At 31.6% G+C, this 27,275-nt stretch overlaps 2 protein-coding genes and 1 pseudogene across 2 annotated transcripts; all 3 read right to left on the bottom strand.

The window, feature by feature from the left end:
- Positions 1 to 1,382: 1,382 nt before the first annotated feature.
- LOC124824285 (isoleucine N-monooxygenase 1-like) lies at positions 1,383 to 3,872 on the bottom strand. Its single transcript, XM_047296697.2, has 2 exons — positions 2,928 to 3,872; positions 1,383 to 2,012 (listed from the first exon to the last, which is right to left on the bottom strand). Exons 1-2 carry the CDS (start codon positions 3,870 to 3,872, stop codon positions 1,383 to 1,385), a joined length of 1,575 nt encoding a protein of 524 aa, XP_047152653.2.
- A 14,453-nt stretch (positions 3,873 to 18,325) lies between these two features.
- Positions 18,326 to 21,855, bottom strand: LOC124824284 (jasmonoyl--L-amino acid synthetase JAR4 pseudogene; annotated as a pseudogene).
- A 427-nt stretch (positions 21,856 to 22,282) lies between these two features.
- On the bottom strand, positions 22,283 to 24,690 carry LOC148198721 (isoleucine N-monooxygenase 1-like). Its single transcript, XM_088091733.1, has 2 exons — positions 23,746 to 24,690; positions 22,283 to 23,000 (listed from the first exon to the last, which is right to left on the bottom strand). Exons 1-2 carry the CDS (start codon positions 24,688 to 24,690, stop codon positions 22,371 to 22,373), a joined length of 1,575 nt encoding a protein of 524 aa, XP_087947859.1. The 3' UTR covers positions 22,283 to 22,370.
- Between the last annotated feature and the right edge of the window lie 2,585 nt (positions 24,691 to 27,275).

Below are 27,275 nucleotides of genomic sequence, written 5' to 3'. Positions count from 1 at the left end.
TATATACTAAGCATATTTAATATATATATTTTTAATTTTCTTCGCCTAAAACTTGGGACTGCTTACCAATATAATTAAATAGATCGGATATAGTTCTATTATGCATCACGATCCAATTTCTTATGGTTTGATCTGATCAATACTCAGGACTCACATTTTGGTAATTAAACATGAAATCTTCATGAGCAGTTACTCGTTCTATATAATGAAATTGTTGATTGCTTTTCTAGATCATGTGTGTCGGTACAGGTAGTACAATCTTCTATTAAAACGAAAAGTAACTTATATAATAGATTGATTATAGGGTTTGTTATTGTCGGCTTCTAATAAAACTATAAAAAATCTTAAAGAAAAATTATGAGAATATGTACTCGTAGTACTTGAAATCAATTAAAAGAAATACAAATTTTGAGGATTATATAATATTTGTTAAGATTCATATAAAATACAATAAATTCACTCAGTGCTCAATGCTCTAGTTAGAAACTGTCAAAATCATTCCGAAGATACTTTTAGCTGAAACAAAACAAATAATAAGCAGATTAAAAGAATATCATATGATAAAACCACTCCTTTAAATTACTTAAAATTAGATTTCTTTTGATAAATTCTAATCATATAATCACTTAATTCTTAATTTCTTAATAAAATTAACTTAAATTAATTGATCAAAGGTTGTACCCTTATTATCAATTAACTAATATTATATAACAATAATTTTAAATTTGTTGATTAAAATTAATTTATTCTTACCATCAATTCATATTAGGTTTTCTTTCTAATATTTCAAGTTTAAAAACATTTTCAAATTATATATATAAAACATCAATAGTGGAAATAATTTTATTAGTTTATTTTTTATTTATCTTAATTATTTCCCAGAAATTTCATCATAAACTTCAAAGTTTATAAATACATATTGATTCCACGCCTTAGAGTATTTGTTTAATTTTTCTCACTCAATTCAATATTCATATATTCCATATTCATACCGTTCTTATTAATTTATACATAGAATAATCTTTGAAACTGGAACGTACATAGAATAATCTTTGAAACTGAAAGAAGAACAAACTAGCTAATAGAAAGTGAGTTTAAGCCTAACTCAACCCCACAAAACTGACTTGTAAGATGAGGTTTTTACCCACTTATATATTATAATTTGGTCTTATCTCTAATTGATGTAAGACTTCTAACACACGCCCTTCACGCCGAGATATAGACATCTCGTGCTGACACCGGGTGAAAACAGAAATATTCACTTAGAACTCGCTAGGATAAACTCTAATCATGGTTCTGATACCATATTAGAAGTGAGTTTTCGACAAAAGGTAAAGCACACAAACAAGTATTTCATTTGCATGGATTTATTCACTCATTACTTATATGTAATACAACTCTGGTGCCAATCTGGGTTTGGCTTCTAACACAAGTGGCTCAGCAAGCATACCACCATTAGCAGACTTAACAATCTTGATACTTGATACATTTGGAGGTGCACTCCAAGAAAAGGCATGAATCAACCTTGCCAACAACATCACAGTCATGGTGGAGCCAAGTACGATTGCAGGACAACCTCGTCTTCCTGTGCCAAATGATATGAACGTCAAATCTGGTTCTGACAAAACAACCATAGATCCATCATTCTTTTCATGACGTTCAGGTTTGAAGTTGTGTGGTTCATTCCACACTTTAGGGTTTCGTCCAAGTCCATGTCTGCTTAGAAGTACATGACTACCTTTCGGAATAAAATAGTTTCCCACCATTGTGTCATTGCTTGAGACATGAGGAGGATTAAAAGGCACCACTGGATGAAGACGAAAAGCTTCTCTCACACAAGCCTTTACATAATTGAGTTTTGGAACATCTGATTCCAGCACCATCCTTTGCTTACCGACAACCTTGTCTACTTCATCAGTAGCTTGCTGAAGTATATCCGGCTGATTTATCATTTCTACAAGTGCACATTCAACTGCATTGGATGGATTGTCTGCTCCTCCAAGCATAAGTTCCTGTACAGTGCTTCTATTAGTGCATATATATTTGTACAGTGAAATTGTTGATGCATTTACAATAGAAACAAAATCAGATATTAAAAGAATTGTTATAATAAATTGAATTAGATAAATATTTTTTAAGAGAATACATAAGATTTCTAATTTCATTTTCAACCTCTAAAAAATCTTCCTAAAGGGAGACATATGTGAGTTTAATCTTAAAAATAATTTTTGCTAAGAGAAATTTATATATAGATAAAAATTGTCAAAAATAAATAAACATAAAACAAAAATTATTAGAGAAGAGATGTCCTATTAGAGAAGAGATGTCCTAATTTGAAAAAAGACCGTCCCGATTAGAGATAACTTCTCTCTCTAGCTATATATAAATGATATAAAAAATTTCAATAATTATAAACTAGTATTTTAGTTTGTGCAAACATGCATTTTTTTTGTGTAATTTAAATTCATAGTAGATAATATATATTTGAATATATAAAGTATATTTTGAATTTACAACATAATTTAAATTATAATTTAAAAATAACTATAATTATGGACAATTTTATAAAAATAATAATATTTAGTGACACAAATAGATTGATAAGAAAAAAAATTATACGTTAGTTAATTATTTGTTATCAACTTATTAACTAGTTTATAAATTAATGTAATCAACACAAAAACATTTAATAAATATACCAAAATATTCTATTTTAGAAGTTTATAGTTTATAAGTTATAGAACTAGTTGAAAAGCTAAATTATAATTCACATTTTAGTTTCTACCCGAAAAGCTCAACTTACAAAGTAAAAAATTATTTCTTTTTATAAAAGTAAGTTATTAGATTAATCTATAAGAAACAAAAATACAATTATATTATTAAAAAACTGGCACATCTAAAAAAAGTGATAAGGAGTGATGTATTACTATAGTAAGGGCCTTGATTTCCTTCATTGTGAGAGTAGGATTATCATTGTCATCTTTGAGTGAGATCAGAACATCCAACAAGTCTTCTTCAACGTTCTTTGTACCATTCTTCCATTGCTTCATTCTCTCTTCAACCATTGGATCATGATACTTCTCCATCGTTCTCATTGCTTTCTTCACCTTCCTCTTGTGCCCATCCAAATCAAAAACCCTCAACAATGGAAGATAATCAGAAGCAGAAAATGCATAAACGTGTTTAAGCAATGTGAAAATGTTATTCACTTGTTCTACTTCTTCTGGCCCTGGCCCTCCATCCACCCTACCCTTTCCAAAGTATCTTGTATTAAAAATCAACTTCCTCGTGACATTGCAACAGTAGTGCTGTGAAACATCTCTGACATTCACAAGGCCCCCATCCTTCACATTGTTGCATTTGTTGTACACATAAAACATAATGTTATCAGCTTCTTCGTTCCTTTTGTGTTGAAAGCAGTGGTGTCTGAGAGGGGAGAACAAGTCGTTGACGAAGATTCTCCTCATTTTCTTCCATTGCTCCCCAAAGGGTACAATAGCTATGGTCTTATAACCACTGGACATGATATCAGTGGCCATGGTCAGTGGTCTTGAAGAAAATTCAGCATCGTGTTTTCTCAAAAACTCACAAGCAATGGAGGGACATGTGACTGGAATTACATGGACATTTCCTAGACGAATGCATGCAATTTGAGTGTTCATATCTTGCATGAGATTGTGTATCCATCGAAATACAGGTTTGTTTGAGAGCATTTGAGGAAGGTTACCAAGTATAGGCCATGGTTTAGGACCTGGAGGCAGTTTAGGCTTCTGAATCATATGATATCTCAAGACTCTGATGATGGTAAAACCACAAATCACAACAGATAAAGAAATGATAAATGATTGAAGGAGCAGGGGGAGGAAACCCATAGATATACTGGGAATTGAAAAGGAAGAAAATGGTAAGTATAAGCTGTGGTGACTCTTGGCTAATCATGTGCCTATTTATAAAGATTACTAAAAACGGTAATGGTTGCGTGTCAAATCCATTGTAAATTTTTGTTGGGTGTATAACTGTCAAATGTCGATTCCATATTTATGCATAGTTTTGGTTTCCATAATTATAAAATTGGAAACTATTTCACCTAAAATATCAAATATATGTTATATAAAAATTTATCTTAGTTATATGGTGGTATATCTTTTCAAACTTAATTACGAAAAAACTACAAATTTAGTTGATTATCTAATTAAATTTTGGGAGAAAAACCGATGTGTTTCAATTATTGGTTACTTTTTATTCCAGGATTTTTTTTGTCTCACTGTAACATCCCAAAAATACAATCTAAAACTATATGATAGAATAATCACATTGAATAATAATCCATATCAGTCTTACACTAAAGTAGAGCGTACGCTCATGACCGAACGGTTTACAAAAAAAAATACTGAACGGTCCTACTTAACAAAAGGGAAGGTGATCGAACGACCACCTTACTATAACTAGACTACTGACCGAACGTCCTATTGTTCGGTCTTAACTTCAACCTCAACTAGGTTTTCTTCTCCAACGCCTCTTCCAGCAGCTCGTCTCCTTCTGCTCACATCCACAACGGATGATCATTGCAATAACAAAGACGAACGTGCAAAACAAGACAAGACAGGAAACACAAGGTAAGCTTATATAATTTAATTCATGTATAAACATACATTTCACACAATCAACCAAACAATATAATTCATCATACGTTTCATGCAAAGCCTAATACTAGACTGACTGTCCGGACTGTATGAAATCTGTGTAGATACGACGTTCGTGCACCCGGGTGATGTAATAACTGGGATACCCTCAACAGCTGCCACCCAAGGTTAGTCCTATCTGTCCAAAGTAACCCTAAGGACTAAGACCTCCTGCCGTTCCCACACATGACCTACCCTCCTCTACGTGAGGACGAGTACTCACGGAACATCAGGATGAACCGCCAGCTTAGCATGACCACATTCATACTTACCAATTCCAATATTCAACCATGAGTCGTTCCTCCCCGGAACGCTCGTCCATAATCCAAATATTTCAATCCATATCACATTCTCTTCATCTTTCATTAATAATCATTTCATTTACACACTCTGCCCAAAGATCCCTAAGGTTACCAAATACCGAACGTTCAACCCCGACTCATAACAAGAACGAACGCTTAAATTGAGACCGAGAGATCTCTAGTTCCAAAATAGATTAAGACCAAGAGAGTTACTATCGGGTTGAGAAATAAACCGAGCACAATCATATGTAACAAGAACGACTAGAATGAACGTTACTTGCAAAGTGAGCCAATTAGATGAATTGACTCTTGAGAACTCCAACCGAACACCGAAAAGACCACGCCAAGTACTAAGGCTCTATGCCGGAACCAAATGGATGTAGACACTTCAAGACATTCAAAGAATAATACTTAGAAGAATTCACATGAAGAAACCGAACACTTATGAAAAAATTAGCTTATTTGAGTTTAGCATCACGAAAACTGAATGCCAGTCAATGACCGAGCACGGTAGAGAGAAAACTCTATTGAATTTGGAAGAACATTATTTTCATCGAGATATAATATAAAAGAACGAGTAAGAGCGCTTGGTGTAAGACCGAGCACTACTCAGTACAAGCGCTGGGTGTAAGACCGAGCACTACTAAACTTATAATGGAAAGTCTTGATAAATATAATAAGATATTATTGGGGTAGTGTTTACGAACAACGAAAATATACAATTACATATATATATATATATATATATATATATATATATATATATATATATATATATACACACACACACACACACTTAAGTTTATAACCGAACGTCAATAACCAACTGTGCTTGGCCGAACGCTCATGCACAATATTTCGAAGTGAAGACGCTCGTCCTCAACTAGGATTCTTCCCAATTGAAAGAATCCAATTCTAACCAAGTTCACTAGAAAACCGAACGGTCAAGGACAGTTCAGTGACGAACGTACACTTTCATAGGGGAAATTTCATACCTAGAAATCATTTATCTCAATTCAATTCTCATCATATATCTTCATAATTTCATACATTCATATCATAGTAAATTTCATATACTTCATACATTAGAACATAGCAACCATCATATTTCATATAGTCAAACATCTCAACAATCATGCTTCACTTTAATTTAACAACTCAACGAACGTTCATGCAGCACAACAAACATACAAATTAAATTAAATAAGCTTCCCTTACCTCTGAGCGTGAACGAACGTTCCTAGAAGCAGAATTAAGGTTCGCCGGACTAAAATTCTTTCTACCCTCACGTTTAACAATTCTTCAAACTAAACCAAACAACAGAAAACCAACGATGGCTCAGACAAGACGACATCATGCAACCAGAAATTGGTTTGCATGTACCAGATAACGAACGGCTAACGAGAAAAAAAACTTACCAATTCAGAACCCGAAACCGTTCGGTTCAAACTGAAGCTCTGAACGTTGGAAGTGCTTCTACGGTGCCTGAATAGAGATCGGAGAAGAAAAGGTGAGTGTTTCTTTAGAGAGAAGATGATGGAGATGTAGTGAGAAGGAGGAGAAAATGGAGTTTCAGAAATCAGAGAGGAAAATGGTTGCATGCAGAGAATGGTGTAAACTTTTGAAACTTAGATTTTGCCTCTATCAACCAAAAACCGAACGTCCAATTCCTTGCAGCCACCTGTTTTCCATTCTCTGAAATTCTAACTCTCGTCTCGACACTTGGCTTACACTAAAAGAGTTTTGGAGTGCGTTTTTAATGACGTCTGACATTCCCCCTAACTACAAAAAATTTCGTCCTCGAAAATTAAGACTTACCCGAAAATAGATGAGGGTACAAATCTCTCATTGCATCTTCCACTTCCCACGTAGAGTCGCCCGTCTTCTCGTCCCATATCACTCTCACCAACCTGATGGTTTTCCTCTTGTAGTACTTGGTGCGGCTATCTTCAACACGAACTGGTTGTATCTCTAATGTTCGGTCTTGACGAAGACGAACGTCCTCTAACTCCAGTACATGAGAATGGTCTGCTATGTACTTCCGAAGTTGAGAAACGTGGAAGACTGGATAAAGATTGGATAGTTGGGGAGGCAAGGATAGCTTTTATGCCACTGGTCCAATTCTTCTTAGGATTTGATAAGGCCCAACGAACTTGGGAGACAACTTCTTAGGACGAACGGCCCTGCCTACTCCACTGGTTGGATTCAGTCTAAGAAAGACATGATCTCCTGCAGTAAACTCCAAAGGCCTTCTCCTCTTGTCCGCGTAGGACTTCTGTATGTCCGCGTAGGACTTCTGTCACCTTGGCTCTGTGTGTGGCAGCACCATCTCCAAGATTGGTCACTGTCCTCTTCAACGAAGGCTGGCAGCTGATAATCTATCTTGACATTGTTACCAGAATATTGTTATTTCAGTAGTTTTCTTTTAACTAATTCTAATTTGTGTTGCATTGCCAACAACTAATTCTTTTAACTAATTCTGTTATTTCAGATGTGGTGTGAAGTTTGCCATGGTTCTTGCAAATATGTTTGGTTCTAATGTTAATCCACCTATAACAAGGATGAGTGTTGTTGCTTATCTTGCTAGTTATCTCTCTCGTGCAAAGTTCCTTTCGGCTGCGTTGGTCACTACCATCCTACAAAGCTTGGTTGATCAGTGTTATGCTTATTGTAAGTTACGTGATTCTGGTTTGAACCCACGAGCACATAAGGTTTTTTATTCTGGGTGTCAGGCTATCATGTACATTCTGTGTTTTCGCATGAGATCTCTCATGGATGTTCCTAGGCTTAAATTGCAGCTACTTAATATGCCTATGGAGGCAATCTGGAAACATAAGTTGTGTCCGTTGAAGGTGTGTTTGCCTACTGTAGTAGTGGAGTTTCTCAGATCAGGCGTTGATGGCTTCTGGAATTGATTAAGAGAGAGAATTTGGCAGTTTATTTTATTAGCAGGCAACAATGAATTTGGTTTTGACCTTAGGAAGAGCAGACACTGATTTTGGTGATGAGACAAAAGGGACGGGAAACACCATCATGCATGAAGAAGCCCAGGAGAAACTTGGAGGTTGCTTTGATTCCAAAGATCGAAGAAGGAGCAAGTACCTGTCTTATCCGTATACAAACCTTAGATCAAAACAGGTTGGAAGAATGGAACAAAAATAACATTTCCTGAAAAGGGAAATGAACAAAGAGGAGTTATCCCTTCAGACTTTTTTTTTATATTATGGAGATAATGCCTCGGTTCAGTAGGAACCAAGGCGAAACATTGTTCGAGAAAAAAAAAATATAAAAAAGAAAAATTGTACTGCTTCGGTTATTTGTGAACCGAGGCAAAATCCTACCCCTTTTTGCCTCAGTTCACAACTGAGGCAAATTTTTGCCTCGCCTGTATATGCCTCGGATGCGGAACCGCTGCCTATAGCTGAAAATAACCGTTGTCGTTTCCCTCGACTACACTAGTGAATAAACAAATAAATAGATATATATTATTATTTAAAATGCTAAAATTATAAATATTAAAACATAAAAATGACACTAATTTGACGTAGTGTATAAGATTTGACTTTAGTTCATATTGATTGTAGTATAAAGCCTATAAAATTAAGAAATTCAAAATAGAAAAATATTAACAGAACAAAATAATAATAAAAGTTTCATAAATTAGGACTAATTCATGGATTAGTCCATGTGAATCAGTCTTAATTAAAATAGTCTTTTGTTAAAATAGAAAATGTTCAAGTGATAGTTTAGGCTGATTAAGGTTAAATTTTGTCTAGGTTAGATTAAGATAATTAAAGTTGATTTAAATACAACTTATTTATAAGTTGGTCTAAGTTAAAGGTTAAGATAAGTAGACTCATATCGAAGTTAAGAAAGTTATATCATTTGATTATAATTTAAAAGTCCTTTATAATAAAAAAATTTATACACTTTAATTCCAAAACATATTTCAATTTTTCAAATCTTACATGCTTAAAGGATTTGGTAAATGTTAGTGGAAAACCAATTATACAATAACAATCACACATGTTAAATGATAAATATCTTTATCTTTAAGGACTTCTGTAACCTTAGACAATTATTGTACTCAACAACTCAACTATACTACAAAGTTTACAAAAACATAATGGAAAACTTTTTTTGTGTTTTTATCAAAAAAAGTTGGTGTGCAAAAAAAAAATTAACATAGAAATTGTCAAGGCTAGATTTCATTCACTTTATTCTCATGTATACATAAACATCTCAATTCCATATTCAATTAAAAATCAACTCACCAAAATACTCAAATCCTATCCCTAAAGACTTTGAGAGCCTATGATAGCTCATAAAATTTCAATTCCTTAAATCTTCAACAAATAACTATGCATTAAGTTCGAGAGTCTTAAGATGACTAATGAATCATGTTTTATCCCTAGTGTCAACACCCAATTTCGTCCGGGTAAGTTAATAAAAATAAAGGTAAAAAACAAGAATAAAAGGATAATAATTAATGGTGGGTAAAAATGATAAAATAATAACTTTAATACACGACACAATATTTTTGAAATATTAGTTTAATATGGTAATAGTTTGAATCAATATTATGCCAATAATTATATATAATTTGTTGCGTCAATTACTTTTAAAGAGGAAAAAATGATTTGGGACAAATTTTCTGACAATAATTATAATCAATGTCTTGAATATTATTTTATTTCTTTTTCTTGGAATCAAGACATTTTCTTTCCCTATTTTGTTCGTTGTCAATTAATTCACAATTAAGGGTAAGGGTCCTGTCAACGACAATCACCAAAGAATAAATAGGAAAGTACTGAAAGCTAAAGAGGTATGTCATCTTTACACCATTCTTTTTCTCTTTTTATTGTACTTTGAAGTTTTTCTTGAAAGGTATTATTTTTCCTACACACAAATAATGTTTTTTTAAATCATAATTTGTTTTTATAAGGATGTGTTGACCTATGACCGATTTCTTTCTTTTTTCCACCATTTTTGAAATAAAAAAATACAAAATATTTAAAACCAAAAATGTCAATTTTGTTAAACTAAACCTTTTTTACCAGAACTAGGTGATCCCTGATTTTCCATTATAAATGCATATAGGTAGGAGCAAGGTCAATCCTTGTCGGATTCACTTTTAAAAAAAATCTAAATCAATTATAGTATTTTTTAAACAAACTCACAAACCTTTTTCTAGATAAAGAACTACGTGATCCCTGATTGTCCATCATAAATGGATATACGTAGGAGTAAGGTCAATCCTTGTCGGGTTCCTAAAACAAAAAATATTTTTTTGTTTCTTAATAATTTCTTTATATTATTATTTTTTTAGGGAAAACTAAATATTTTGAGAAACCACGTCAACTTTATACATTTAGTTAAAGGTACTGCCTTTGGGCAGGTACGGTAGGGTGCTAACACCTTCCTTATGCGTAATCGATTCTCGAACCTAAAATCTAGTTTTCGTAGACCATGTCTTATTTTATGGTTTTTCCATAATAAACTATGGTGGCGACTCCCAAAATCTTTTCCTAAACCGGTTTGTTTTCGGTTCGCCGTCCCGTCGCGATCCCGGTTGCGACACCTAGATACAAGCTCCATTAAGTATTTAATTTCAATTCTAGGTTCAAAAGAAACTTTCAAAAACCTCAAGAACCAACAATCATGCCTGGTTGATCAAGCCACAACAAACCTTAAGCATATAAATCAAATACTACCTTTGAAATGGAAAAACATATCTATTAACATCATAAAATACACAAGATTCAGTTTATTATATATAAAATAAAAAAATAGGGTTAACTCTGCACAGTGGAGAACCTAGAGTTTACAAATTGAAGAGATGAGGAAGAAGTTAAAACCAAAGAGAGATGCACGCTATTTTCTAAGGTTCTTTGCCTCTACTTCATGCTTTAATTGTGTTTCCTCTTCACATTTTCATCTCCAATTCATGACCCATCTTCCTCCTCAACCTAAAAGGCGCAAAATCATCATTGATGAAGATTGAAGCCCAAGAAGGAGAAGAGAGAGTTTCCCAACACCCCAAATAACCTCCAAGGTTTCTCCTAGTCGCTCTAGGTGAAGAATAAAATGTGGGAGGAGAGAATACACAAAACCCTCACGAAAACATGATTAAATAACCACTTTCACGTATCAAGACCGAAAGACTCACTTAAAGATTTCATTCTCGTCCAGTGAGGCCTAAAAATCAACACTCTCAAACTTGTAACTCGTTGGGCGAACCATATTTTCGTCTAACGACTCAAATACTATAGGTGTGAGTTGTCATCTTCACTAATCGAAAAGCCAACTTGCCCAGTGAGTTGATAAGTGTCAAAAAGAGTTGTTTTCACACTTATAAATGAGCTCAATCTTGTAATTATTCATGTTGTTTCTCATTGAAAAGTTGTATTAGGTAGTAGAATGTTATGTTAAACATTGTACAGGAAAGGTTGTTATTTGGATTGTTGTCAGCCAATTCTCGCAAAGCGAAAGCCAAAATTCCCACTGTCAGAAGGAGGAAATTCGCATAGCGCACTAGTACCTGTGCACTGTGCGAATATCATCAGTTGAAGTGCAGTAGTTAAGAAAAATTTGCACAACGCATACACACATGTGCGCTGAGCGAATTAATGAAGTTAAGTGACTTGATAGAAAGACAAAAAAATATCTTCTAACACAAAAACAAAGCGAGAAAAATACTGGAGACTTCAGGAGACGATCAGGAGACATTTCAAGACATCAAGACTTCATTTTCTGCAAGGAATTGCTGTAAAGAGTACGTTTGAGATGTCTAGGATAGACTAAATTTTCTGTTCATTAGAATTGGTTGTATGACGATACATTAATGTACATTTCCTGTACAATATATGTTTCTGTTCTTGTTATTTTCTTGACTTGCTTTTGATTATACGGAAGTATAATTCTCTTTAAAAGTTCTTTTGTACTGGGAAGTATTTTTAGAACCAAAAACGTAAGAAAAGAAACTAAAAGTATCTACGCTAGGAATAACTTCTGTGCTTTTGGTCATTCTCAACATCTGAATTTAATGCAAAATTATCTCTTGAATTAATTAAGGAATTAATAATTTAATAGATAATTTTAGAACTTGTTTTAAGGAATTAAACCAAGATACTCTTATGTGAATGCTTGAACAGAGAATGTATGTTGTCTAGGATTTTACTGTAATGTTCATTAAAGACTAATTTCAGTGATCTTTTATCGTATTTTTCAATCTTAATTTTTTTTACGTTGTTAATCTCATGCTAATTTTCAAATTGAAATCACAAATATTATCATCGGTAATTGATCTTGATAAATAATTTTAATTGAATAACGTGACTCAAATTCCCTTGGGAGAATGATACTCTTAACTTAATTCACTGTATTACTTGAACGATTTTGTATACTTGCCAAAAAGTTATAAAGTTTTTGACGTCCAATGATGACTTTTTGGTCATCCAAGGGCGATCCATGACAATATAACTCACTACATGAGTCTTTTCTTCATGTTTGTAGCGCTAGGTGCAATTTTAGTTCCCCTAGAAAGAGTATTTGTCTAAAAATCATTATTTCTTGTCTAATCATACTTTCTTGAGTTTCAGTTTGTTTTCATCTATCGAAATTGCTTCCTATCGACTTATTTAACACACTCAAAATAGAAATTAAGGGTAAACAAACGTAAAACAACTAAAATACAAAAACAAGACAAAACAAAAAAAACTTGAGGATTAAACAAGATAAAAGCTACTAAGAAATTGATTTTATTAATCCAAACAAATAAAAAAATAGGTAAAAATAGACGTTATTAATAAAAGTATCAACAATCTGATCTTTAGTACTACACTGTACAAGTCCATTGTTCGTTTGCATACTTTGTCTCTTAGAAAATGAATTTTTGTTTTAATATGTACCATGGAATTCTTTGAGAGGTTGATGGAAAATTTAATAAAAATTTGTATATGTTTCTCATACTACAATTTCAGTTCTCCAAGCCATAGACATTGGCAAGTGACCTCTGCTGTTGTAATGTATTCTTCACAAGAGAGTACTATCACATTACTTATTTGAGCACTAAAAGATATTAATGTATTCGAGCAAGTAGTCATATGTGCTTTTCCTCCACCTTATCATTAGAATCAGACCAAACTTCTAAAACGCTCCCAACTCCATTATTCACTCCAACCTATTCTAGAAAATATATACCAAGATCATATGTCCTTAATATATGTTTAACTGCTTTGACAATTTTGGACTATTCACAACATATATATGGTATGTCATTACGCAAATATTTGAGGGAACCTACAATCTATCTATACAACACTGCATCAACCCCCTCTTCTTCAATTTTTTTTCGGTAAGTTATGATTTCATCATGACTGATATATGTTCTAGATTGCATTATGACATTTTGAACTTCTCCAATATTTCACTTGCATACTTCATTTAATGCATTAAAATCCCATGTGAATTATATACACAAACCCGAGACCAAGGAAATAGTTGAAAACACTGCTTTTCAAACGTTGTTTTCATTTATGATTTGAACTCGTCAATTTTGTGCTATAATCTCCTATCACCAACATAGCATCTACATAAAGATAAATTATTAGCAATATGCTTGGTTTATTTCACATATAACTTAAATTCAACTTACACATGATATTGATTTGACACGTGATTTTTTTTAAATTAACTTTTTTAAAAAATAAAAAAATAAGTTACAAACTTGCACATAACTTTGTTCACAATCAGTTAATTATTTAAACTATATTAAGAAAAAAAGTCAAATTAAAAAAAATAAAACTAAATTAAAAAAATAAATAAATTAATATTTAAATAATTTTCCTTTTATTTACAAGTGGGGCATTTAGGGTTTGAAAAATACAGCAAAGAGAGAAGTCATAATTAATGTTATTTATTGTAAGTAGTTAGCAAAATTACCAATCTCATTGATTATGACAATTGACCGCCATGTGAATAATATAAAATATAAAGAAAAATGAATATAAAAATTAAAATAAGAAAATAAATATAAGGAAATTGAAACCTAAGTTAAAGGCGTTGATTAAAAAAATAATAAACAAATTAAAAGAATACTGTGTGAAAAACGCATTGTGATAATTTTAAAATTAAAAATAATTACATTTGTGGGATATCATAGAGTCTGTTGCAATGTGCTTCGGTTTAAGTAAATTTTGAAGTCACTTTCGGTGTAGCTTCTTTTTTCTCATTTCTTTTTTCTTTTTATTTTTTTTTATTTTTCTTTTGCTGCGACTTTCTCATTTCTTCTTATTCTTTCGCCTTTATGAATGGTTTTACTTCGAAAGCTTTCTATCCGGTTAAATTAGAGTTTAGAATTTTTCATATATAAGTGGTCCAAAATTTTCATTTTTCTAAAATCAATAATGCAATTGTTTTTGGATCTTAGTCATAAAAATGTATAAATATCTGTATTGAATTATTTTTCTCATCCTTGTATCCTATGTTTAAATTTTAATATTGAAATTAATTGTTAAATGTTTTTATTGAACTTTTAAATTAAAATTTAAAACACAAGAATAATAAAATTGTAGCAGTAATTGTTTATTTTAGTTCACTCATAAGAATGACGTAATAATTAAGTTATTAGTTTGTTTCCAATTTTAGAAATTAAATTATAGATATTTTGTACTGATATTTTAATACCGACACACTTTCACATCATACTGTCTCATTGAATAATAGTAAATGACAAAATCAACTATTCATGTTATTAATTGGATTTATCAGCATTTAAAGTTTGTTATAAAACAGTTTTGCAAAACTATTTCCTTTTTAGACAAAGGAACTATAACACATATAATCTAACATAAATAATTTTATAATCAATGCATATTACCTAAAGATATTGCAATTAACTGCGATATAACAGATATTGCAATTTTAAAATATAAATAAATCAAGATTAGATTGGCGAGCTTGAAAATATATATATATATATATATATATATATATATATATATATATATATATATATATATATATATATATCTACGCTCATTGTTTTTAGTCCACATATATACATTTTATTTTGTTGCTTTCATTGTATCTTCAAATAACTTCTAAAATATTCAATATGAACATAACAATTGAACACGTTTAAATCTCCACTCAAACTAATGTTTTTGTACTTTTTTTTTTATTACAATTCAATAACATATATTATGAAAAACATAATATATATTACAATTTAATTTAAATTATATAAGAAACCAATATTCAAAATGTTTAATGTATAAGAAAGTTGTTTTAAAAACTATACATTAAGCTTTAAAATATAAACCGTTAAACATCACTAATCACTACTATTTTACATTTTTTTTTACTGGTTACAAATTATATAAAAAATAATAACTTTTACTTTTGCAAAGTGAATATATATATTATACTAACACAAAAATAGCTTTTAACGTATGTTATTTTAGGCTTTTGATGTATATTAAATGTCCGATGTCATAGCGATAGACGTTAGATTGATGTATGTTGTTTTTTTAACAGACGTTAATTGACGTATGTTGTTCTTACCAGAGACCTCAATAATGAACTGTTTTTCTAAAAAAATTCGCCAATCCTCCACTAAAACCATGAGAAATCAATATCAAACACAAGAATACACCACAAAAATGTTTAGAATTTTAGAAGTAGTTAAAAATGCAACAACTAATGAAAATGCAACATAACAACCCCAAAATGAAACTAACCGTGAAGGTGAGTAAACAGGTGCCGTTGTGAGGATGAGGAGAGAAACACACATAATTGTCACCCAGTTTTCCTAGAACGTTCCTAGGAGCTGCACCAAATTCAATGAAAACAAATTTTAATCAGTGCAAATGAAAGATAATGGTTCCAAACGTAATATAATCGGTGTAAAATAATTTTAAATGGTGCAAAGTGGAAGAAAACTTACCTGAACGTTAATGACAAACGAGAGAAAGTAGAGGAAGAAGTTGAACGCAGCAAGAGAGAGAACGCGTAATTGGTGCTCACGTCCTGGAGTAGGTAAAAATGCAAAGTATTTGACGATGACCCCCCTTCCCAGCCGACGTCTCAATGCTCTAAGCGTAACCCCCTTTCGAGCCAATGTCTAAGTGGTAAAAAAATTAATATTGGCGCCCAAAATGAGGTAATTTCAAACCTTTTTTAGTCCATGGGGAGGGGGACCGATGTCTAAATGGCAAAAAAATTTAATATTGGCACCTAAATGAGATATTTTTGAACATTTTTTAAGTTTGTGGAGGGGAAGCCGACGTCTATACCTTATTTGACTTCGGGGGCCCATTTAACTGACTTCTATAATGTTGTTTTATTTGAAAAATTGCCACCAGTCACTTTTCACGTCAGATTGCCTTTTCTTAAAGGTTAAACGCGTGACGTTAAATGCTATTTCTGCACTAGTGGTATTTTTCTAAGGAACTTAGAAATTTATGACAAAACCAGTAAGAAATTCTATAAATAGTAAAAAATAAATCCAGGATATTTTTAGAAAAGGAGAAAGCATGAAACTAGGAGGAAGAAAAATAAGAGAAAATGTTGTGTGTTTTGGAATGTGAAAAATGTTCTATTTATAGAATGTGAGACAACTCTTAAGTGAGAAACTTGGATAAAGACTATTGTCACAATAATGAATAATAAATAAATAAATAAAAATTGAATCTTGCACCAAAAACGTTTTACTAATAATAATGAATAATAAAAATTGACGGTTTTACTTTTAAACGTTGTCCATATTGAAAAATTTAATGTTTCTTTACGATAAATTATTATTTTACAACATTTTATCTCGTACTTTTAAGAAACTGTCAAAATGATTTCATTTATTAATAAAAATAAAAAAAGTTAAAAAATAAAACTTTTAGAACTAAAAAGGTGTAACAAGTTAGAATATATGTTCTAATGGTATGAATATGATGTGATATATATAAAAAATAATCTTATAATTCCTAATTCAATATCACAAAATCATAACTTTATACTATGTTAAGAAGTGGACAGTCTAACTCAAACTCACAAAACTAGTTTGTAAAGTGAAGTTTGCATCTACTTATATATTATAAATTGGTCTTATCTCTAGTTGGTGTGGAACTTCCAACACTGAAATATGCGAGAATCAATTAAAAAGTATCCAATTTTTTATAATTTTTGTTCAATTTGGTCCTTTTCGCTGACAGTCTCTATATCATTATCTATACAGTGTCTAGGTCAGCTACCAGTAAATAAGTTGTTAGTTTTTTATATACATGACAACTTAAAAAGAAAATTCGATATTTGAAAGTGATTTTATTCAAACAAACTTCTATCCTCGCCATTGTCGTGCCAGAATCCATATCCCTCTATCGCTACAACTCCATCGTTGTTGCATTATTGTCGTGAACTCGCCCCCCTCCTCCGTCCACCTTCTGTGCATTACCCCGGCCAAAAGATTTCTATTTGCAACCTCAACCCCTCACTTCCTCCACCGTCTCCCTCAACTTCATCTTCCACCACTTGGTTTCTGCCGCCTCCCTCAACTTCAAGGCATTAGGATGTTCTATTAATACTCCATTTTGCAATAGGATGTTTTGTTCTCAAAAAATACTACACTATATTGACATGAATGATGATTTTAATTAGTGTGGAATGGCTGCGTATATTGATATGAATGATGATTTTAATTGATCACAATTTCCTTGAAGCATATGGTGGAGAGTCAAGGGTCTTCAACTGCAAAATCTCCACTGGGGACATATTATCCTTGAACTCAGTCGTAACCACTACCAATGACCTTAATGACCTATGCTACGCTGTTCTAGCAATTTTAAGGTCTTGCTTTGCCAAAATGGAAGTAACAATCTCTATGATTATTTTAATTTTGCATTTATTATAATTTAATTCAATAAATATACATATATACAAACAAAAATATGAGTTGTCTTTTCATGTTTGAACTAATGGTACCAATTGTGAGATTCAAATACTGATCATGCAAGCTTTAAGATTCAAATATAAACTTGAATTTTATTTTTTTGTTTTGGACTGATAAAACTAACATAAAAGGTAGGTAAATATCATTTATCGACACAGGATAGGAAAAAATCCTTATCATGATTAAGAACTGTAGATAAATGAAACCAACTTTTGACCCTCCACTATTTCTCCTATCTTTTGGTTGGGATATAAGAGTTGGAAAGAGCATTTTCACATTAAAAAACTCCCTTTATGTTAGCCATACACATTCAACAACAAGCATATTCTTAGGAGAAAATCATTCACCAGTCTCTCAAAACTGTAACATAGCTCCTATAGGATTATTATTAATATTATTCAATTGAAGGCAGTACTGAGATAGTTCTTGACAACATTTTCATTCAATATTTGCAACACTCTGGTGTTTGTAAGGCCTATGTATCTTGGTGTCTTGAACTGATTTGCAACAGATCCAAGTGCCACGTAATGGTCAAGAATCTTCTGGAATGTTCCTCTCCTCACAAGTCGGAGTTCAAGGGCACCAATGCAGTTGACTTTGCGAGAATTGGTGTAGCCAGCATCAACAAAAGACTTGTCCATGCAGTTGCAGCATCCACCAAGCACTTCTTCACTTGCTTCTCCACTGATTTCCCAGAATATCACATAATGGCCTGGCTCTTTGGACAAATCTATGTGGCTTGTGTAATCTATAATTTCTAATTTCTCCTCTGCCAACAATGGTGATGTTTCTTCCGCAACTATCTGCAAATCTTTCTCTGTGTTCTTGTCAATGTTGATGTTAAGCAGAAGAATCTTAAAATTTAGATATGTATAATATCTATCAGTACTCTATCTACACTTTGCTACTGTGCATTGTGTTCATTGTATGTCCAATTTTATCTGTTAGAATAAGGTAAGATATCTTTCAAAATCTGTATGTATGATGCATACACAATTATACTCAATGTAGACTGAGCACAGATCAATTAATACAGGCAGAGGAAAATTGAGGAATTTAATATGTCTGGGAGTGAGGCAGCGGAGACCAAGTGGTGCAAGATGAAATCGAGGGAGGTGACGGAGGAAGTGGAGGGTTAAGGTGGCGGATGGAAATCTCTTTACCGGAGTATGCGGAGGAGGTTAAGGTTGCGGATGAAAATCTCTTTGCCGGAGTATGCGGAGGAGGTGGCCAAACTCACAACAACTATGCGGCATTGATGGAGTTGTAGCTGGGGAAGTTCGTTTGAACAAAATCATCTTCAAATACTATATCTTCTTTTAAGTTCTTAGGTATATAAAAAACTAACTACTGATTCACTGGCTGACCATGTTTAAACACAGTAAGAGAAAATAATTAAATTGAACAAATAATTATAAAAATTAAAATTATTTTTGAATGTGAATAAAAATCTGAGGACTACTTTAAATAAAACTCATAAAAAGTAGAACTATTAACTCAAAATATCAATCTTTTGCCGATGATATATGTAGAAAGCATGAAAAACGGATATGCACAATCTTGTAAATAAATATGTAATATGAAAAGTAATAATTTTATTAATGATATTTAATCATGACATATTTAATCATCATTAGTGACTCTCCTCGACAATCATCAACCTTCACCTCACTATTTAGTAACTTTTTTCTTTTTTACTTTTTTTTTTCTTTTCCTATAATCTTCTTCCTTTACCTTCACTTCACATATCTCTTAATATATAATATAAAACTCTAATAGATTAGACAGAAAATTTGTTGTCGAATGGATATGGATAGTCAATAACTATAATAATAAAGTCCCCATAAAAATTTACATAGACACTAAAAATTGTGATTTATTAACTAATATTTTTCGACAACAAAGTCTTCAGTAATTGTGATGATAAATCTTTGAGAAATTTTCAAATTTTAAATTAATCAAAATATTTATTAACAAATTTAAATATAAAATATATCGAAAACCCCTTTTGTTAATAAATTAAAAATTATCGACGGATTTTAGTTATAAATAATAATCAACATAATTCTTGTAGTAATATTTATTTATTTATTTAATAAATTTTTATATAATAACAGTGATTGATATATTAATATTTCATTAAAGATATTAAAATTCATAACAATATTTAATTATCTGCAACTCAGTACACGAGCAAGAAATATAATACATTTTCACATATACAACAATTAATATAATTGGACATAGATTATATTTTTCTCTTAAAAGAAAAAATTTATCCAAATATACTATTAAATTTTTATTTATTTATTCTCTTAAAATAATAATTTTTTAAAGATGTTTTTCAATAAACTCATTAGAACATCATTTTTCCAAATAATATGTTAAGAATTTTCGGACTTTTTTTTGTTTTTCTAAAATGAGAAGAAAAAAAATAAAATTGTAAAAAATTAATTTAAAATAATTCATTATAATTATTGAGTTTAGATTTTAATCATTTTAAATTAAGAAATAAAATAAAAAATAATTTATGAGTTTTTTAAAACTAAGAATATTACAATAAAAATATTTATGATCAACTATATAATATTGTAAATTTCTAAACTAATTATCTTTTATTATTATTTTTAATGTTTACTTTTTTAATATTTTTTCTTAAAAAAAGAAACAAAAATAGTCCTCTCAATTTAGTTTTTTTTTTGGAATTTGGAAGGGATCTATATATTAAAAAGGTTAAATCATTCATGAAGTTTTTATTTTTGTTACTTGTCTCAAATTGATTCTTCACTCATTTTGTTCTCTATTAGATCTCTACTTGTGAATTATTGATGTAATTGGACTTTGTTTTTAAATTGGCTGAACGTAGTTAAATGGCAATTGATGTGACACGTTGACATGGGTTAATTAAAGGTGACAAACTGATGGCATTTTATCCGGATGAGTGATGTGGATTTTGGTATTTTAAAAAACATTAACAAAATAGCAAAATTTAATTAAAATCAAATTGGAAATGTTTTCATATTGCGCGAAATTAGGGTTCACTAATAGGCTTTAGGTCCTATCATCCAAATCAGGGATTGATGTGAAATTGAGAATTGATTAAGTGAAATTAGAATTCAGTGTAGAAATTTAGATGTTTGCTCTGATCTTTCAGAAATTGTTGGTTGGAATCGTGATGTGGTTGTAATCAATCGAAAAAGACTAAAATTGACAAGAACACGAACCCAGGTGTGTCGTTGGTGATGGAAATAGGAAAAGCAGCTACTAGTGCTTTCATTGAGAGAAGATAATCCTATTAACAACAAAAGAAAGTGTACCGTCCGGTCATCCCTTTCATGAATCAAACGTCTATCCGGTCGAACATCAAGACCGAGCGTTAGAGTTAACGCTGTCCGACCACACATGGACTGAGTGACCCTCCAAAGTCGGTCATTCATAAACCGAACGTCCACTCAGGTGGGCAATCAGGACCGAGCGTCCAGTGTGACCGGACAACAGAACCAGATGGCCGCCCACCCAGGTTGACATCCCTGGCCGACCATCCTTCCTAACCGACCCGCGCTGGATCGACTACACGGTTAAAGACTTATTAAAGCCCTTAACGAAGATTAAGTATGATTGGGCCGTTATCAGGCCCACTAAAGGTAAAAGCCCATTACAATCAGTATAAATAAAGGTTTCAGGTATGAGTTCTGGACAGTTACGATGCAATATATTCATGCATCACAGACCGCTCTGTCATATTACTGACTTGAGCGTCGGAGTGCCTTTGGCAGGTACCCGACCGCCCGGCTTGGAGTAGGAGGACGACCACCTGGAGTGCATAGGGAGAAACCCTTCCCAACGCGTCCAACCCTCGGCCAAGAGATAACCATCCGTCCGGTCTTGGCCCGGTCTTCTTCAGTTCGTGGGATTCAGCAGAGTCCATCCGGTTCTCGTCAGCTCCTAATGCTCCCAAGCGCCAGAGCCGCTCGATCTGCTTCAGCTGGTGAGAAATCTTCCGTCCGCCGCATCAAGCGTCCGTCCGATCCGTTGCATGCGAAATCTTCCATCCGCCAGTCTTTCCGTTTATGAGTGTTTTAACAGGGCCTCCCCGGATCCGGTCGAAACAGAAAGAAAATAAACAAATTTTTCCAACAACAAATTTAACCATGAAACGCGAACCCAGCAAAATCCTAAAAGGGATGCACAGTTTAAATTTACGTAGTCTCTCTTTATCACTCTTTGTTCACTAAGCACCATATTAAAAATTCATTCATGATCTTGCTTTAGGAGATTCCATTTCTGACATTAAGAAAATAACACAATGCCTGGATAAGGAGTTTAAAGTCAAAGGGAGATTTTTCCTTGGGCTGCAGACGCAACAGTAACAATTTTCTTAATCTTTATTTAAAAAGGAAAAAAGTAAAGCACACATAATAACTTTCATTTGCATGTACTTATTTAACTGTGATACAACTCTGATGCTAATCTTGGTTTGGCTTCTAACACAAGTGCTTCAGCAAGCATACCACCATTGTCAGACTTAAGAGTGTTGATACTTGATAAATTTGGAGGTGCATTCCAGGAAAATGCATGGATCAGCCTGGCCAATAACATCACAGTCATGGTGGAGCCAAGTATAACTGCAGGACAACCTCGTCTTCCTGTGCCAAATGATATGAACTTCAAATCTGGTTCTGACAAAACAACCATAGTTCCATCACTCTTTTGATGACGTTCAGGTTTGAACTTGTGTGGTTCGTTCCACACTTTAGGGTTTTGTCCAAGTCCATGTCTGCTTAGTAGTACATGGCTACCCTTTGGAATAAAATAGTTTCCCACCATTGTGTCATTGCTCGAGACATGGGGAGGATTAAAAGGTACCACAGGATGAAGGCGAAAGGCTTCTCTCAAACAAGCCTTTACGTAATTGAGCTCTGGAATATCTGATTCTTGTACCATCCTTTGCTTACCGACAACCTTGTCTACTTCATCAGTAGCTTGCTGAAGTATATGGGGTTGACTTACCATTTCTGCAAGGACACATTCAACTGCATTCGATGGATTGTCTGCTCCTCCAAGCATAAGTTCCTGCATATTTTTTTCTCTTGATTCGTATATGTAGTTTGTATTTGCATTGTAAAATTGTTTATGCATAGAAACAAAGCAATAGATGTGAATGGTTATTATAATTTCTGCCGTGAATTTGGAAAGTGTTAACATTGTGTTACTTTTACACATTTTAGGCCAATCAGAATATGTATCAATGTGTATATGTTACACTGCTGGTATGATCCCTCTTTCAAAGAATATTTTTCATACAGTCATCTCAGATTAAGTAGGAAAATAAAACCTGGTAACTAAAGGATTATTTTTAATAAAAGGAAAAACATTATTCAATTTTGAATTCAACACATTAATTATTTATGTATAAGTCTTTTGATTCGTTTAAATAGGATTTATGATAGGTAGATAACCATGTCACTTCAAGATAAGTCCTTTTGAATAATTTCATTTATATCTTTTAATAAAATATTTCGGTTTTAGATATAATAAATGGTTATAAATAAAATATTTTTCCCCATAAATTACGTAAATAATATTTACGTTACCGCAAGAATTAGATAATATTTCCGATTAGAAAAAGGCAAATTATTTCTAAAATAAATAAAGTAGGCAAATAAAAAAATTAAAATGATTAAAAACAATATTCTAATCATAAGAATTAGATAATATTTGCTGATTAAAAAAAGTAAAAAATTATTTATTTTTAAAAAGGTAAGTTATTAGATTAATCTAGCACTTCTAAAAAAGGTGATAAGGAGTGATGTATTACTATAGTAAGCGCCTTGATTTCCTTCATCGTCAAAGTACGATTGTCATTGTCATCTTTGAGTGAGATCAGAACATCCAACAAGTCTTCTTCAACGCTCTTTGTTCCATTCTTCCATTGCTTCATTCTCTCTTCAATCATTGGATCATGATACTTCTCCATCGTTCTCATTGCTTTCTTCACCTTCCTCTTGTGCCCATCCAAATCAAAAGCCCTCAACCATGGCAGATAATCAGAAACAGAAAATGCATAAGCGTGTTTAAGCAATGTGAAAATGTTATTCACTTGTTCTACTTCTTCTGGCCCTGGCCCTCCATCCACCCTACCCTTTCCAAAGTACCTTGTATTAAAAATCAACTTCCTCGTGACATTGCAACAGTAGTGCTGTGAAACATCTCTGACATTCACAAGGCCCCCATCCTTCACATTGTTGCATTTGTTGTACACATAAAACATAATGTTATCAGCTTCTTCGTTCCTTTTGTGTTGAAAGCAGTGGTGTCTGAGAGGGGAGAACAAGTCGTTGACGAAGATTCTCCTCATTTTCTTCCATTGCTCCCCAAAGGGTACAATAGCTATGGTCTTATAACCACTGGACATGATATCAGTGGCCATGGTCAGTGGTCTTGAAGAAAATTCAGCATCGTGTTTTCTCAAAAACTCACAAGCAATGGAGGGACATGTGACTGGAATTACATGGACATTTCCTAGACGAATGCATGCAATTTGAGTGTTCATATCTTGCATGAGATTGTGTATCCATCGAAATACAGGTTTGTTTGAGAGCATTTGAGGAAGGTTACCAAGTATAGGCCATGGTTTAGGACCTGGAGGCAGTTTAGGCTTCTGAATCATGTGATATCTCAAGACTCTGATAATGGTAAAACCACAAATCACAACAAATAAAGAAATGAGAAGCGATTGAAGGTGCAGGGGGGCGAAATCCATAGATATACTGGGAATTCAAAAGGAAGAAAATGGTAAGTATAAAGAAATTAGAGCTAAACTGTGGTCACTCTTGGCTAACGAGGTTCCTATTTATAATGATTGCCAAAAATGGTGAGAGTTACGACTCAAATCTATACATTCTGGAGGGAAAAATCTATGCAACAGCAGTAGTAATTGTCAAATGGCCATTAGGTATCTGCAATTCTATAATTATTAATTATAGAAATAGATAGATAATTTATTCATTAAAATATTTATTGCTATATTTTTATTATTTTAAAAAGAAATATATCAATATTTATATTTAATTATGTAAATATTTTAATTACATACTATTTTCATATTGTCATTCTGATTATTTATCTTATTATTACTGATTTCCAAGCATAAACTTGTAAGAACTAAATTTTTATAAAATGACATATTGCTTTCAGATTTATTTTGCTTCATTGTTACAGGTAAAAGTAGTTAACGTATTTGTATTTAAAAATAAATTAAAAATCTTTAATTTATTGTATATGTTTTGGAAACATGTAACTTTGAAAAATAATGTTAATTTCATTAAATAGGGAGATGAGAGTATCGGTATTTATGATTATTATCTCATTAAATAATTATAATATATCTATAGAAACATGGGTGCTTCTTATTTCTCTATTAATTTCTGTACAAGTATTTGTCATATCAATGTTTGATTATGTACACTGTTTTGTCCTTCCTTTTTCTTTGGTGTTTTCTAAAAGTAGAACTCTAGCTGTCAATTTTTCTTCTGCAATTAACATCTTTAAGAATAAATGTTGTAAAATAATTTGTTTATAATTGTTTACCGTTTAACATATTTAATTTATCCGGGATCTGTCTTTAAAAAAAAGTCAATGCATTGATGTTCAAAGTTTTAGAATTTATAATATGTAAGATAAATTTGACATTATTTACCAATTAATCTCTAGATATTATTTTTTATAGTATATACACTAAATTGTAAGAGAAAATGTGGAATTTTGCTTGTGTTTTATAGTTTTTTCTGTTATCCATATTTTTAAAATACACCACTAATTTTAATTTTAAAATATATTATATTATTTTTAGACAACACACAAAATTTATATTTTCAATACACTTTTTGTTAATTCGTTGCTAAACATTACCTTTTTTTTTTCTTTAGTATACAGTAATCATAATTTTAAAATCTAAATTTTTTTTATTATATCATACTGATATGAGATAAAAAGAAAAGGTCTAAATATAGAACCTTACATTATAAGAATATATAAAATAAAGATGGTCTAATACGGATGCTCACGTTTTGTAAATATTTTTTTTTGGTAGAAATAGCTAACAAATATTGTGAGGAGGATTTGATAACAAACTTATTAAGAATTTCTTGATCACAATTAAAATAAATAAATATTAGGCCTAAGAGAGAAGGGAAATAATAATAGAATTTTCCTTTCCATGAAATTCTAAGGCATGATACACAATCATAAGGAAATTGGAATTCTGGTCTGTCACGTCTCATTAATAACTTCATGTTTTAAACCTCTGACAGTTTATTTAAATAAATAGACTTTTTAAATAAAATCATTCTGGTACATATAGACTTTTTAAAATAAATAATTTTTTGTTCAATGTGAAACATGTAGCAATTTCAATTTATTAAAATTTTGAAAATAGTATAATATTACTTTCAGAAAATATTATCCAACACCAAGAAGAGAAGTTTAATTTTTCCTACAAAAGCTCTGGTGTTTGAGTTTTATAAAAAAATCATATTCTAAATTTCTTTTACCTCCTTAGAGGATTAATTTATCATTTGATTTATACATATGATTTACACTATAAAAAATTTATTTACAAATTGTTCTCAAATTCTGCTTAGAAAATATCAGTCGCTTTCACTCTTTTGCCGAAATCTCTGTAAAAAGCATGAAATGTGTTTTGCGTGGTATGGATGATGTCTTCATGCAATGTATCCAATTTTTCACGTAAACTTTTTTTTCTTACATTTGCTTCTCACGTGTTTTTATTTTTTTTAAACATTATCACATAATTGTTGTAAATATTTAACAATATTACTAAACGTATATATCGATCCAAAGGATACGCATAATCTCATAAATGAATAAATATGTGCAAAGATCTTGATGTGAAATGTAATAGTTTTACAAATGATATTTAATCACCACATATTTTAAGTGACTTATATGAGAAATAAAATAATAAATATAAATTATATATTTGAAAATAAACTGTTTTTAAATTTAAATAAATAATAAAAATTGTCATAAAAAAGTTTTAATAATATCTTTTAAACAAAGCTATTGCATTTACAATTAATAAAATTATAATACACGTCCAAAAGAGTCACATAAATTATATATTTTAGGTTCTCTCTTTTTCTTTGCCGTTTGCTTATTTGGTATTTATTGATAACAACAAAGCAAAAGCCCCAAGGTTTTAACAACCACAAAAAAGAAGAATTATTATATTCATAAAAATAATAATGTAGTATTTGTTCATAATAATAAATATTAAATCATGTTTGTTGATACAATATTGAGACATAAAAATTCATTAATAAAGTA

This window comes from Vigna umbellata, chromosome 5, assembly GCF_029865625.1.
Source record: "Vigna umbellata cultivar VRB3 chromosome 5, Vumbellata_1.0, whole genome shotgun sequence".
NCBI classification, from domain to species: domain Eukaryota; kingdom Viridiplantae; phylum Streptophyta; class Magnoliopsida; order Fabales; family Fabaceae; genus Vigna; species Vigna umbellata.
This window is presented reverse-complemented; position numbering and strand designations above follow the sequence as displayed.

Bases quoted from the DNA above. Each gene is read 5' to 3' on its own strand.
- LOC124824285 (XM_047296697.2), bottom strand. From the start codon at position 3,872: ATGGGTTTCCTCCCCCTGCTCCTTCAATCATTTATCATTTCTTTATCT. The intron at 2,013-2,927 runs GTAATACATCAC...AGCACTGTACAG, and splicing joins AAATCAAGGCCCTTACTATA to GAACTTATGCTTGGAGGAGC.
- LOC148198721 (XM_088091733.1), bottom strand. From the start codon at position 24,690: ATGGATTTCGCCCCCCTGCACCTTCAATCGCTTCTCATTTCTTTATTT. The intron at 23,001-23,745 runs GTAATACATCAC...AAAAATATGCAG, and splicing joins AAATCAAGGCGCTTACTATA to GAACTTATGCTTGGAGGAGC.